The sequence below is a fragment of the Megalops cyprinoides genome, chromosome 15, assembly GCF_013368585.1.
Source record: "Megalops cyprinoides isolate fMegCyp1 chromosome 15, fMegCyp1.pri, whole genome shotgun sequence".
NCBI classification, from domain to species: Eukaryota; Metazoa; Chordata; class Actinopteri; order Elopiformes; family Megalopidae; genus Megalops; species Megalops cyprinoides.
Genome location: NC_050597.1, coordinates 4,021,042 through 4,035,894, shown reverse-complemented (window position 1 = coordinate 4,035,894; position 14,853 = coordinate 4,021,042). Strand labels below are relative to the sequence as shown.

At 41.2% G+C, this 14,853-nt stretch overlaps 2 protein-coding genes across 3 annotated transcripts; one reads left to right on the top strand and one right to left on the bottom strand.

Annotated features, from left to right (window-relative positions):
- Positions 1–28: 28 nt before the first annotated feature.
- LOC118789836 (glutathione S-transferase omega-1-like) lies at positions 29–5,425 on the top strand. Of its 2 annotated transcripts, XM_036546508.1 has the most exons (7): positions 29–72; positions 337–449; positions 2,337–2,445; positions 2,866–3,088; positions 3,460–3,561; positions 4,414–4,520; positions 4,837–5,425. In XM_036546508.1, the coding sequence occupies exons 2-7, from the start codon at positions 419–421 to the stop codon at positions 4,985–4,987; spliced, it is 723 nt and encodes a 240-aa protein (XP_036402401.1). In that variant the 5' UTR covers positions 29–72; positions 337–418; the 3' UTR covers positions 4,988–5,425. The 2 variants fall into 2 exon arrangements, with proteins under 2 accessions (XP_036402401.1, XP_036402400.1); XM_036546507.1 differs by lacking the exon at positions 29–72 and having other exon boundaries at positions 279–449.
- A 2,593-nt stretch (positions 5,426–8,018) lies between these two features.
- LOC118789990 (inositol 1,4,5-trisphosphate receptor interacting protein) lies at positions 8,019–13,992 on the bottom strand. The gene is made up of 2 exons (XM_036546769.1): positions 13,861–13,992; positions 8,019–9,768 (listed from the first exon to the last, which is right to left on the bottom strand). The coding sequence occupies exon 2, from the start codon at positions 9,752–9,754 to the stop codon at positions 8,138–8,140; it is 1,617 nt and encodes a 538-aa protein (XP_036402662.1). The 5' UTR covers positions 9,755–9,768; positions 13,861–13,992; the 3' UTR covers positions 8,019–8,137.
- Positions 13,993–14,853: the final 861 nt, after the last annotated feature.

Here is a 14,853-nt window from a genome sequence, read left to right as displayed (position 1 = left end):
GAAGTCACGGCGCGTACCATACAAGACGCAGGAGCGGAGACAGTTTCCAGGTGTTCTGGAGGATCGTTTTAGGTACGTATACATGATCATTTCCTTCTGCACACACAGATATACTGTCCGAATTTTTGTGTAGTTTAAAGTACGTTTAAATAGCATTGTAACTCTACAGGAGCATGCACTCTCAAAGTTATATAATATTGAGTTTGCGTCGCTCGAGAGTCCAGAGTTGTATGACTCTACGATTACCCACGTGATTCAGTTCTCTGCCAAAGGAGGAAGCGATCGGAGCACCGTCGACGTAATTTAAAAAAGTTTTTCGTCTGCATTGTGTTTCAGCTGAATCCGGTCGCATTCTTTGCTGCTGCTGTGAGGACATTTTTCTTCAGTTTCAGACTAGCTAGCAAGCGGCGAATCAAAAATGGCTTCATCTCAGAAGTGTCTTGCCAAAGGTAATGCATTTTGTGCACTTGCAGCTGTCTGTATCAGCTAGAATTACTTTCGATGGAATCGTAAGTAATTGTTATTCTTCGTTTAATGCATATTAGTTGCACACGTAAAATAACCATAACTAGACAGTTAGCTAGCTACTGTAGGTAGCGGGTATATACACTATATCTGCAACAGGGATAGTGTATGTCTGTGGTTAATCCAACGAGCCCTCTGCTGCTCTCTCACTTTGTCATTTTCAATAAGCAGGGTTGTGAACTGAAAAACAGTTCGTTTAAACGCATTCTTTGGGATATACGTCATGCATTTACTTTTTAATCCACTATCAACAATGGCAGTTCGTTTGAAAGACTGGAGGCACAGGCTTTTGTGCACATGGCACTGAAGGTAACTTTAACAGTGACTCAGTAAACAGTGACATTTCTGCAGAGTCACGCTGGACCCGCTTATTCAAACCTGCCAAGAACGCCACTCCTATATTTGCTTAGTTACTTTGTCAGAATGTAGATATCTTTCTAGGAATATCCTTAAAGAAAATGGCTTGTCTCAACTTGCAATGACGACAGGAGCATCTTGCATCTTTGTAAAGGTGGAGGCGGGTGTCTATCCGATTTAATGAGTACAGTACCAGTCAAAACTTTGGACACACCTGGATAAGATAATGGGAAATATGTATTTTAAGACATCTTGATCTAAAGATTTATGCTTAAATGCGTGAACTTTGTTTCTTAGACAAATATAAATAGTGAAGTTGATGCCTATGTATTAATTTCTTCCCCAAAAAAGTTTATTTTTGGCTACTTTGAAGAACCTAAAATATAAGATTTGTTTTCAGTTGCTTAACACTTTCTTGGTCACTTTGTAATCCCATTTGTATTATTTCACAGTTTTGATGTCTTTACTGTTATTCTAAAATATGGAAATCAGTAAAAATAAAGAATAAAGTTGTGTCCAAATTTTTGACTGGTACTGTATTTGTACCTTACATTTATAAACATAATGCATTACAACTGAAAGCCTTAAAATTACTCTCCTTCTCATCTTCAAATGTATGTGTGGTATGTGCACAGTCATAGAAGACTTAAAAGAGCAATATCCAGTTTTTCGCATTCTACTTGGTACAAAAAGGGTTTGAAGACATTTTCCCATGAGAAAAGATTTGGGGAACACCCTTTAGAGATATAGTTTGTGATGACAGTCCACTGAAATAAAAAGGCAGGTCCTTCAATTAACACCCACGCTATTGGGAAACCGGTTGTTGCATGTAGATATGATGGTGACTTTTTGAATAAAAAAAAACATGCAAAGTGCAATACAAGAGGAAAAACACAGGATTGCAATCATCCTTTAATTTTATGGAAAATCAAAGAAATGATCACTTTTGAATTATTTCGCTCCTGTCATCGTTGCAAGTTGAGACAAGTCATTTTCTTTAAGGATATTCCTAGAAAGATATCTACATTCTGACAAAGTAACTAAGCAAATATAGGAGTGGCGTTCTTGGCAGGTTTGAATAAGTGGGTCCAGCGTGACTCTGCAGAAATGTCACTGTTAAAGTTACCTTCAGTGCCATGTGCACCCTTTAGGGATATAGTTTGTGATGACAGTCCACTGAAATAAAAAGGCAGGTCTTTCAATTAACACCCACGCTATTGGGAAACCGGTTGTTGCCTGTAGATATGATGGTGACATCTGATCTATCTGTCCATTAATTAACACCCACGCTATTGGGATAAAGGTTGTTGCATGCTGATATGATGGTGACATCTGATCTATCTGTCCATTAATTAACACCCACGCTATTGGGATAAAGGTTGTTGCATGCTGATATGATGGTGACATCTGACCTATCACATTAGTTAAACATACCTGTCTGTTTCACTTAACAGGAAGTTCTCCCCCGGGTCCAGTCCCCAAGGGGCGTATCCGACTGTACAGTATGAGATTCTGTCCTTTTGCACACAGAGCTCGACTGGTGCTTCATGCCAAGGGTATCAAGTAAGTTATATTAAGGCACAGAAGTGGACATTCCATTTTCAGTTTATGGCATCTGTTGATTCTCATCACTTTATGTGCATATCATAAAGTAGCCTTTAGTTTAATTGGTGGAGTATTGATGGGTCTTTTGAATGAAAATTATTCTTCCTTTGTTGTCAAAGTGTCGTTGCCTGTCACTGACATTTACATTTATGTACATTTATTCATTTGACAGACGCTTTTATCCAAAGCAACTTATAAGTGTGGCAGAGTACAACACAAGCAAATAGGCATATAAGGAGTCAACAATATTAGAAACACTGCAAGTTTAAAAAGTTGGCCAGACAAGGTACAAGCTGAAATAAACAAATGTCAGTGTCCTTTGTTATCTGGCAGAAAAATCAACAGTCTTCTGTTTCAACATTTTTTTTTTTTTATCAGACATGATACTATCAACATTAACTTGAAAGACAAACCTGATTGGTTCTTTGAGAAGAACCCGTTTGGTCTGGTCCCAGTGCTGGAAACTCCCGGAGGCCAGGTGGTCTATGAGTCACCAATCACGTGCGATTACCTGGATGAGGTTTATGCTGAGAAGAAGCTGCTTCCAGCAGATCCTTTTGAGAAGGCCCAACAAAAGATGCTGCTGGAACATTTTTCCAAGGTGTGCCAAATACTCTTCAGATGTCTAGAACTTCATTCACTGCCACTGTGCCACACAGTTTAGTGCAGCCAAATTTCTGTAGGAAATTTTCAAACCTCTGTGCCAAAATACACAAGTATGAAGTCCAGAAGTCCTTTGGGAGGTGGTAACTATTTATAATGAGTCGTCTTATATGTAAAGCCTTACTTAAAAAGGGTCTAAACTGGTATTATACTATATGATGTATATACAGGCCAGGCAGTCATCAAATGTAGTTCAGCGTTGTTTATAATATTGCCATTTAAGACATATTTTTAACTTGGACTGATGTATGTAGATCAGATTAATTTTCCTCTGAAATGTGGTTCAAACCCCAGTTTGTTTTCTTTAAGGTGATACCATATTTTTATAAGATTCCCACGGTAAGGCAGAGTGGAGAAGACACTTCAAAACTGGAAGAAGAGATGAAGGAGAAGCTCAAGAGCTTGAATGAGGCAAGGCAAAATACATTACATACTTAATAATTGTAACTGAAGCTCTTTTTGTTAAGGTCCCCATACAAAACTGAAAAGTGTTGTAATATAATGAGAAATATCTTGTTAATACATTTAAAATATACTAATACAAAGAAGGCTGTAATATACCAAAATGGCAATAATTTCCATATTTTCAGTGTATTGATTGAGCTTAAAGTATCTCTAAAATATGTTCTTAATCTGTTTTATATTATATATTTTATATTTTGTGCTGACTGCATAGATGCTATCATGGCCAGATCTCCCTTGAAAGAGATTTTTAAGGAATAATTTAATAAAGGAAATAAATACTTTCATAAATATTACATTTATACATCACGTTACATTATCAGCATTTAGCAGATACTCTTATCCAGAGCTACTTACATGCAGTAGGTTACAATTTTATCAATTTATACAGCTGGATCATTATGGAGGAAACTGTGGGTTAAGTACCTTGCTTGAGGGTACAGCAGCAGTGCCTTAGCGGGGAATCAAACCAGCAACCTTTTGGTTGTAAGCCCTGCTCCTTACCACTAGGCCACACTATTTATTTATTTGTTATTATTATTATTTTACAATCTCAGTATATTATTTGTTGTATGGGTCCATGGCATATTCCTGTTTCCTGAAGTTATTTTATGTCAATATTTTAAAACTGGGGACATCTATATTGCCACTGAAGATTGATTTTATATTTGGACGTATAGATGCGTAGATAAACAAATACATTCATTTTACTTTAAAGTCATAATGATTGTGTGAGTCGTCTGGAACAAACCTGTGAAAATGTATTAGCCTCTGGTTGACATCCTGCTTTTTTCCCTCCAGACCCTTGCCAGAAAGAAGACCAAGTTCTTCGGTGGAGATTCCATCACCATGATCGACTACATGATTTGGCCCTGGTTCGAGAGGATTGAGATGTATGGATTGGAGCAGTACGTATCCATGCTTTGTTAAACGACAGAGAATCACTGTTTCCATTTCAGGTTCAGGAAGGATTTAGGTACCAAGACCTGATTCACTGCTTCAGCAGTGATGTAGACACCAGACGTCTGTGATGTCAGAGCCATCTGCTGAACGGCGCTTTAGGAAAGTGCAGGGAACACTCTGTTTTTCATGCAGGCTACTTCAGTGCAAAAGACAAGTCACTCCAGCCTCCAAATAATTTCATATAACCAGAGGCCTTTGATAAATGTTGATTGAATGGGAATGTTTTTCACCTTTTCCACCTTTTGTGAACCTGTTTTTCAGCTGCATGGATGGCAAAGCGGAGCTGAAGAAATGGACGGAGTTCATGCTGGAGGATCCCTCTGTCAAGGCCAACGTGTTCTCCAGCGAGACGCACAAGGGCTTCTACAGGACGTACGCAGAAGGCAAACCCGATTACGATTACGGCCTGTAGGAAGGGAAGGTTCTGTCAAGACAATCTGCATTTGCTCTCTTCCTTTGTCTTGATAGCATGTTAAGAGAAAAGAAATGCCTGACACTTCACTGTGTCAAGTTTTTCTCCGCAAAATGTGCTTTAAATCATATTTTTGTTGTATGCCGTGTCTGTTGATTTGTGTATTGCTGAAGAATCTCTTGGTGCAAGTTCAGTGATTTTTTTATAATGCCTGGAAGTGTGTGCCGTAAGCAAAAATGGAAATCAGATGGGTGTTAAAATGTTGTCTTTTATTATTTTTCTACTGAGCGGTAATTGATAATCAAGATTCTGTTTTAGCCAGTGAGAAATCCAATATGTTCTGCAAATAATTTCTTGATCCAAGGCCATTTGAAATATGTTTTATGATTTCATGATTGTAGCTGCACTTAATAGAAAAGCATATGATTTTCTTGGTACATTTGATAAAGAAAATTTTAAAAAATACATGCAACGTGTATTACTCTTGGCTTTCTTTGGTAGATGAGTCATGGGATGAATGCCCATGAGAAAGTGAAAAGGTTGACATTAATTCTGAAAGTGTGAAATTTTGGATTTAATTTCCGAAACATTCATCACAAACTAGATTTGAGTGTAGATGTTAATATTTCAGAAGAAGGACAGTGTTCATTCTCTGATGACCAAATCAAATGTAACCAGCATGTCCTTAATTTAGAATAATATTCCAAGAGTCATATTTTTCATTTCAGGAGCACTGGCTTGAATTTGTCTCGATTGCTGTTAGATTGAAATTGAGTCCACAGGGGCAAATTCTGCTTTTTTGGAAACCAATTGCATTACCAAAGTATACCACAAGATGGCCAGGCATTGTTAGGGGAATCTTATTGTTCCTATTTGGTTGTTTTTTTTCTCTTCCTGTTTTTTTTTTTTTTTTTTTTTTTTTTGCCAAAATGTTATCAACATGATTACAGAATTTGATGAAACTTTCTATGAGTAGGGGGGGTGGTGTGATGATCCTCATATTACTTTTTAGGAGACTGCACTCTAAAGCTGTGTTAGGTATGTGTGCCAGTGGATGTGTAGGTGGGTGCACAGTACTTATTAACCCAAGATGATAAGATATTGCATTTTAGTGAGCTTATGCTATCGCTAATATCCAAACTGCAGGGATAACACAAATTTGCAGAGTAATTGGTGAAGGCCACAACCTGTTATATCCGCCAAGGTATGAAAAGCAGTTTTCCTGCTGTCCCTTAGCCAGCTCCTAATGTTAATCACACATTTCTCCTTTAAGAGTACTAGCAACCTCATGTTATGGTTTCACTTTCAATGCTAAATGAGGTGGAGACATGTGGCTATAAGCTGCCCTTGGGGGAAAAAAAAAGTCATCGGTCAAACTGAGGGTGTTTTCCTAACAAATTGGATCACATTTATAACTCATGCCATTATACTTACTTTGATATATTCAGTCTGATAAAACACTGATGCGTACACTTTTGATACGTGTAATTTCACATTCTGTTTGAAGACTCACTTCTATAGCACTTGCACGTATTCATGAATCAAAACTTCCTTGCCTAAGCTGATCTTTATGCGCCTGTGTGTCTGGCTGCCGCTTCAGGGAAATGTTCGGGATTTTATGTGATTAACCTGTTCATGATGATGTCATGTGCCCATCCTTCACTCTCCAGAATGAAAAATGCACCAACAAGATTTGAAATATGGTTCTGGAGCATTTATTACATGGTAGTAGCAATCACTTCACTGAAATTCGGTGCATACAATCAGGTAAGAAAAAAACAACCGATTGAAAATGATACTATGGTGTCTATATAAAAAATATGTTTGTGCTTGAAATGTGTCACACCCTTAGCATAAAATAAATATGCAGGCCAAAAACATCTTTCTTACCAGTTACGTTACCCGCTGGTGTGTCATGCAGCTCCAGATGTTTTTGATACAAAAAATATATATATAAATATTAAAAAGACTGTTGGTAGTTATTTAAAAATACAGTAAATATAAACTCTATCTACTGCTTGGCCTTTCAGTCTCTTTGTAATATATGACAGGGTGTTTTCAAAGGTACAGTTGACAGAGTGACAGCTGTTTTTTTTTTTTCCTTCATGGATGAGGAAATGTATAAAGTGATTTTCCACTTCTTTAACTTCAGAACCTCAAATAACAGGGTTCGCAATATGTAAACCTGAACTTCATCTCCCCCCCTCATTAGCAATGCACACTCATCTATGTTTGGCTGAACTGATCAATCTTTTTGTGGCTGGAAATTCTGTTACTGAAACTGAAATTAAAATATTCATCATTTTTGAGTATTTCTAGTGCACGCCATATACAGGAAAGAGAGAAGCACAGTCTCTTATCCTAACCAACACACGTGAGGACACAGTATGGCTGACATGTGGCTAAGCACTGCTGTTGGAAAGGAGGCTGGAACACACTGCTTCCTCAAGAAAAGTTCCCTGTCACATCTACAGTTACTATAATACAACTGGTGAACAATAACGTAATCGTGCTATTATACTTTATGACAAACTTACTGTACAGTATTGTATGGTGCGGTACAAAAGATATATTACTGATATAATTTAACAATACTTTCATTTACTATACACTCCCCCTGCCCTTCTATGCTGCCAGGTCAGTTCAGTGCTTTTTAGAATCAGACTCCTTTTAAACTGTTAATAACACAGCAATGGCTCTGTGCCACATGCTGTAAGAAGGCATGGTCATCTCTGCCTCAAAGCCCAAAAGCAGCATAAGCAATGTACATGTGGCAGTAAGGCAGAGATTCAACCTAAATGCAGTGCACTTTCTCTTTAACTTTCAGAGAGGACTTTCAGCAAACGCTGCATTTGATGAAACTCGAATGACATCATGTGTTTGGCAGTCACCAACAATAACAAAAAATTATTTTCTCAGAATCAAAAAATGTCCCTTGCTGAAATTCCCTACTGAAGGCCGCAGCTCACTGTGGTTAGACTAGTATCTAGCCCTAGTACTCAGCATAACCACAGCCCATTTAGACTGCAAAAATCCAGTATCCATTTTAGTCTGTGAAGATTGCTGGAGATACTTTTTGAGAATACAAAAACCCAAATTACATACATCTGGCACTCCAGTGGTACTGGATCAAGCTGGAAAACAGGAGTCCTAGGACTGTAGGCTTGCGCCAATTGTTTGGGGCACGGTGCCATTGGGAAAGTGTGGCATGTACTCCTGTATGAGCACGGAAGCGTTCTTCAGCATTTCGTGGAAGTGCTCCACCGTTTGGGCGTAAAGATGTCTCTGCAACACGAGCGGGCGGAGGAGGTTCACGGGCTCCGCCCTGCAGAATATCGCTGGAATCCCGATCTCTTTCGGGAGGCGGGAGTTTCCGATGAGCACGTGGTAGAGCCGCTTCTCCTGAAGGCTCTTCTCCAGGAACCCCATGACGTCACGCAGACGGAGCTCCAGGTTTTCGGCGCCCCACGCCGAGGACTTCGTGCCCAAGAGCAGATGTAGCAGCACAGTCTTCAGGTGATAGTTAGTGAGGGCACTCTTGCCTGTCAGACCTGTTTGCTTCTTATGGAGGAAGGACGCAATCTGAAGGCATTTAATATGGCAGGAGTTTTCCGGTAAACTTTTGGCTAAGCACTTCAGAAGATTCTTCTCGTAAACAGCAAAGGACAGGGGCCAGAATGTGTCCGAGCCGCTGTCTCCCTCCGAGGGAAAGTGCGAGATGAAGTACGCGTCGGTGTCCTCGAACTGGACCACGGGCGTGAGGTTGAGGACGACCACCTTCCCCGATCTGAACCGGACCTTCAGGGCCCCTGGGGAATCGAGGTTGCGGAAGGCCAGCTCAAACTCGTACTTGTGGGAGATCCTCGCCCAGGCCTTGGTCACGGCGATCTGGAACCACTTCATCACCTGGTCCTTGGCCAGGTAGGGCGTGTCCTTCGAGCAGAGGAGGTCGTCGGTGGCGCCGCCGGTTCTGGGCCTCTCGTTCTTGCCCTGGTGCAGCAGGCACAGCATGTCGTCTCCGAGCTCGGTGCCCCCGCACAGACACCCTGCCTCCCGGGCCCTCACCAGCCGGATCCGGCCGCAGCCCTGCATGTCAGGGGGAACGTCGCCGGCTGCACCGCACCACAGCTCGAACCCGAAGCTGTAGGGCTCCGGCGGGGCGAAGGGCACGATCAGGTCGCACATCAGTGGCTTGCTCGCCCGCCAGCCCTCGTAAATGCTGCCCACACCCAGGCAGTCCTCCACCTCCATGTCGGCCTCGCGGTCGCTGGCGCTCCGCAGCGCCTCCAGCAGGTCGTCGGCGAACCCTTCCACGAACTCGCACGTCCTGCGGGTTTCCTGGGGCGTTACCCGGACGCACCTCTCGTAGAAGCTGCTCAGCACCCCTTTGTCTGGGAAGAGGGGCTTGCAGGCCCAGGCGGTGCCGTCAGTGAGGACGTCCTCGTCCTCCTGGCCAGGCGAACAGGACCCGATGAGATCCTGCCGGCACACCTCGATGGTGAAGAAGATGATCATGGAGAGGGCGCTCCAGAAGTAGCAGCTGTACCCCTCCTCCGGGTCGTCCCGCGCTTCCTCTGGCGCCCCCTCGGACAGCTCCCTCTCCAGCCGGGCCTGCTCCGCCTCCAGCTTCTCCTCATGCTCGCGCATGCGGGCCAGGAGCTCCTCCTCCTGCTCCGGGATGGTGAGGTTCTCTTTCGGGAACAGGAGAGGGTGGTTGAGGATGGCCGCCGCCACCACCACGCACACCCGAGCGATCGCGCCCTGCATACTCGCCGGCGTCTCTGCGAGAGAGAAGAGACGGCTGTCAAACTGTAACTCCTCATTTTAGCATTCATCACATTGCATTACGTTATTGTCGTTTAGCAGATGCTCTTGTCCAGAGCAACTTACAGAGGTTACCACCATGCTACATTGCTGCCCCATTCTGAAAGCTGGACATATGATGTCAAGATACAATACATTACATTTACATTTACATTTATTCATTTGGCAGACACTTTTATCCAAAGCGACTTACATAGGTTACAGTTCTGTACAATGTTATCCATTTATACATTTGGATATTTACTGAGGCTTACTGTGGGTTAAGTACCTTGCCCAAGGGTACAGCAGCAGTTATGCTCAGCTATTTTACAATGGGCCCTATATTTGCTGTTTAATCTCCACAAATTACACTAATAGCTAAACAGGTGGGTTTTTCCATGAACAGTTAATGTATAGGCACCTAACAGATTCACTATCTGCATATTGCATGCTGCACGCAGACTTGATTGCTAGGGTTGTTTTATGCCTTTATATTTGTGACTGTGTGAAGGAGGAGCCTTCACCTGTTCCCAGAACTTAATTGTTTGTGATTGTTTAATTGTCATTTGTGTTTGTTTCCGAGGATCCTCCATCTTCCACTTTATATCCTAAATAACAGATCTGTATCCACTCAATTTCATTGCAAACAGCCTCTTGTCATTGTTTTGTCCTTGTCTTGTAAATGCCTTGAAGCAGCTCACTGGTTAATCGGCCACACCTGGCTAATTAAAGGCATATTAAATACAGGTGTGTTGCTGGACAGCAGGGGGCTCACTTTCTCATCTGACTGTGTGCTTAGGCTGGGTCCTTTTGTTTGTTGGTTTTTTGAATGTTTGTTCTTTTCTGTTTTTTTGTGAGCGGTGTTGGCCAGCATCTCCACAGACTGAAAATATTGCAAGTGAAACTTATTGCAAGTTGTATTATTAGGGTTATGGCTAACACAAAGAGTAGTTCAGTTCAATATTCTCATGAGCTGACTCTGAATTTTAACTAAAACTGACCTTCTGGTGGTTCTATGACCCTGTCAAGATTCTGAGCACCCCCCCCCTACCCAGGTCCCCCGGCAGTCGAGTTGTCTGCTCTAATTATAGAGCTCTCACTGTGACGCACAATGCCGTCAGATATGAAACTGCGCAGCACAGAAGGAAGTCAGATAACCTTTCCTGATAGGTTTTGCAATATGCTGCTGCTGCTTTTTGAGCAAACGCTTCCTTCATTGCAAAATATAGTTGATATTACATTGTTGAAACAACGCTGCTGTACTGTGTCTCCACGATGTTTAACTCAAAAGTTGGTTTTGGGAAAAACAAAAACAAACCTAATGAACTAATATCCTCCATCTGGCAAAGACCCATAATCATTATGTAAGCATTGTACATTCAATTGGACATTGTACTGAAATGAAATTTAAGGTGGAGCCAGGAGGCTAACTCCCTTGGTATTATTTCTCTTGACTTCTTGAATTGATTACATCTAAAATTTGGGCGGGTCTCTTTCAGTTGTTACCTCAGGAAGGAAATTACATAAATTGCTTGTTTGTTAAAGAGCCCTTGCTTTTGAGTTTAGCAAAATAAGCTTTAAGTAACAACCAGTGATCTTACACAGATAATAGTTTGCAAACAGTAGCATTATCATATATGCCATATAGCTAATCATATAATTCTGATAAAGAGGACCACTGATGCCTTGTAAAGACCAACAGTTTAACTATACATTTCATCTTAAGCTTAAAAGTCTTTCTAGAAATCCAACAATGTTGTCTGAACCACACACCACAACTGAATAGCTGTAAGGGTTATTTCACATCACTTGTGGTGTTGCGGTGTGACCACCACACATGTTCAAGATGTCCACACGGATGAAATATAGCCGTGGACCCAAAAACATGCCCGAAACTTCATGCCACATCCCCATTTCAAGTTGTGGTCCAAGCTTGTGCTCTTATGAACACAACTGAATCACTCATTTGTGCAAAATTGGTCATGAGTGACTTACATCTTTACCACAGCAAACCTGAACAACTCCCATGGTGTTAGGCGTTAACCTTACATCCCATCAACTATACCATGACATGATGCGTGACAGCACAGCTAATGTGCTCCATCCGCTTCCTCGAGCTGTATTTCTCATACACTCTCCTAAACCCAACCAAACTCTGTACTTTTCTGCTCTGTTTGAATGCTTAGGTTTTTATCTGGGAGTGATCTGCGCTCTGTAAGATCCCACTGGACAAGCAAGAATGAAGTCACGGTTCTCAGATCCAAGAAAATTTGTTACAGAGATGAACATGTTACACTGGCAACACTTCAACATCTCTTCTCCCATGACTGCTTTTGCTGGGCCCCTGTCCAACATGTAGACTGCATATTTACTCTTTTTATTATTGTAAATTGGTTTGCTGCTTTGTAATACGTATAATTTAGATACATTATGTTCCATAATAGTGCACGGATCTAAACCAATAATCTGGCATGCCTGATGAACAGGAAAGATAAGCATTGGGTAGTCAAGCATCACAAATGATGCGAATTTTATTTGTCATCACAACATTCTATCTCAGCGAAAACATCAGCATGAGCCAGCTTAATCTTATCTCCTCCACGGCTGAGACAATAATGTATGTTGCACGTTATAATGCAATTATCTCAGTAAGTGGCATGATTTTGTGTGTTGTTTTGTTTATGGAGAGATTCTAAACAGACCGGCACTGAAATTGCTCCCAGACTGCAAGTGCAAAAAGAAGACGGAGATGGCACAGCATAAGTAATCAGAGGAAATTTATGTCAGAAGACTCTGCCAAAAAACACACGGACTGGGAGAAGACATACTGACACCAACGTACACGTAATGGAATTCTTGTAGGCTAGTATAACTGTCATTTGCAAATATATTCTCTCATAACATGGTGAAGACCCACCAGCTCTTTCTCACTAAAATTAGTTAATCAAAAATTAGACCTCGACTTTAAATTTCTTTTTCATCAAAGTAGCCCTTTTTCCTCTGTGTACAGAGGTTTACATCACGTGCTACGACAGCACATTCCACGTGGGAGCTGGAAAGCACGGTGATCTCAGCGCGTTGTCATGTTCACTGGGCCTGGTTTGGACGATCAACGACCAGTCAGCTTGGTCTCTTAATTGGCATTGCAGTTTAAAATGAATGTCTCAGATCTTTGTGAATTTTAGTCGAAACACATCAACAGTGTACAAAATCTGGTTCTTTCGGTTTGACGATGTAGCTGTGTATAGAGCAGAGGTGCGAACATCAGTATCTGCTAAATATGTCGTTTGTGTGAACTTTATCAGTGCGCTTAAATTTAGCACATGCAGTCTGAATATCAGATGCGTCCACCCTCAGCTTTGTCACGGCTGGTGACAAAGAAACGAAACTCTGGTCAAATATAACACGGCTGTTAGATATAAATAGGAAACACCTGAAATATATTGCTCCCCAAGCGAAGTTCTGCTTTAATGTTTTTTTTTTTTCAGTTATGAACAACAGCCAAACGGTAGTGTTTTGTAAACAGGAGTATAAGCAGGATATTCTGTCATGGAGAAAGTCAGATCTAATAGTTACTGTACATTGTCAAAGTTATGGCGCGGTGCACGTGTTGACATAGGTTTTATAACCAGTAAAACATATTGGCATGTTCCTGTCCCATTCAAAACCATTACAACTGATTAACAAGCAAATGTTATACACACTTTTAGCAACACATTTCTTACTTGAAATCGTTCAGAAGTGTCCAAATAAAAAACATTGTAGTAAGTTCTGCATTTGGAGCTTCTGCGTGTTTGTAGCCATATTAGAAATGCGAAAGGATGTTGCGGGGTAACGGAGCACTCTCGTAGGTAAAACAATAAAACCTGGCAATCGTTCTTTGCCGCTTAAAGGAAGAGTTTAACGAAACTTTAAGAGTAACAACAGCAAAAGTATCGATCAAGATAAGCATTTTTCCGCATCAACGCAACCAAAAGCTAACACTTAGACCCTGGTACAAGTTTGTCAAATATTTACATGCAGAACAAATGTAGACTCTAGCTATTAAAGAATGACAAATGTGTACAAACCTGACACGACCAGGTAAAGTTTCTAAAGCGAAGAGATCATTTGTTCGGTGGCGAGACGTTCGGAAACGGGCGAAAAGAACGCGCTACGGTAGCAGCCAGTTCTTCGTTTGCCTTCCTACACTAGAGTATGTGATGGCGGGTTTAACTCATTTCCTGAACGTTCAGCCCATGAGAAACTTTTTCCTGGTCCTATAAAAAGCCCACACTGCGTATAAACATCCTCCGGCGAGGTTGCGAGGTTCAGCACAAACGTACCTCACTCGAACCCATATTAAACTGTTTTCCGCTGTCTTTTGATTTAGTTCAAGGATTGGATACTTGAGCAGATGTGTGGCATGAATCGCTTTTATTGATCTTGCACTCAAGTCAGTTGCGGGAACGTTGATAGTGACTGTGTAACATCATCATCATCATCGTCATCAGCGCCGTAAGACTAGCACATTTAAAACCGATCGTTTATTCTGCCACCGCAACCATGACTGTCACTAATAATCAGAATGACATTTATCCAATTGCCGTGATAACAATAATGAAGATTGTTTGTTTGTTTTTCATATACAGAGTGGGGATTATTTGTTTGGTTTCAAAACTTACATTTTTATACAAAAGAGAGCGTCATGTGGCAAACATAGTAAATATTATTAACTGGAGTAGAATTTTGATTAGAATGGAAAAATGTAAATGTAGAATTTCACATTCTTTCTAATCTTGGGCCTTGGTCCATGGCTTTCGTCAGAATAGACTGAAACTGAAATTGTGATTGCACTTCTGTTTTGATTTTTTTTTTTTTTTTACCATATTGTTATAGGCTAAAAGGCTTTTCTGAGACACTGAAGAAGTGTTTAAAAAGTGTTCATCTGCCTAAGCCTTTCTGAAGTCTGGCTAAAGCACACGGCCTTTCTAAACTGTTGCCCGCTACCTAACTAAAATAGGTGTGGTTAGGCTTGGTTAGAGCTTGGGAGACCTCCCAAGAAAACAATGTTGCTGCCGGAG

Excerpts from the sequence above, each read along its gene's own strand:
- LOC118789836 (XM_036546508.1), top strand. The coding sequence starts at position 419 with ATGGCTTCATCTCAGAAGTGTCTTGCCAAAG. Across the intron at positions 450-2,336 it reads TCAGAAGTGTCTTGCCAAAG|GAAGTTCTCCCCCGGGTCCA; the intron begins GTAATGCATTTT and ends TTCACTTAACAG. Across the intron at positions 3,089-3,459 it reads TGCTGGAACATTTTTCCAAG|GTGATACCATATTTTTATAA; the intron begins GTGTGCCAAATA and ends GTTTTCTTTAAG.
- LOC118789990 (XM_036546769.1), bottom strand. The coding sequence starts at position 9,754 with ATGCAGGGCGCGATCGCTCGGGTGTGCGTGGTGGTGGCGGCGGCCATC.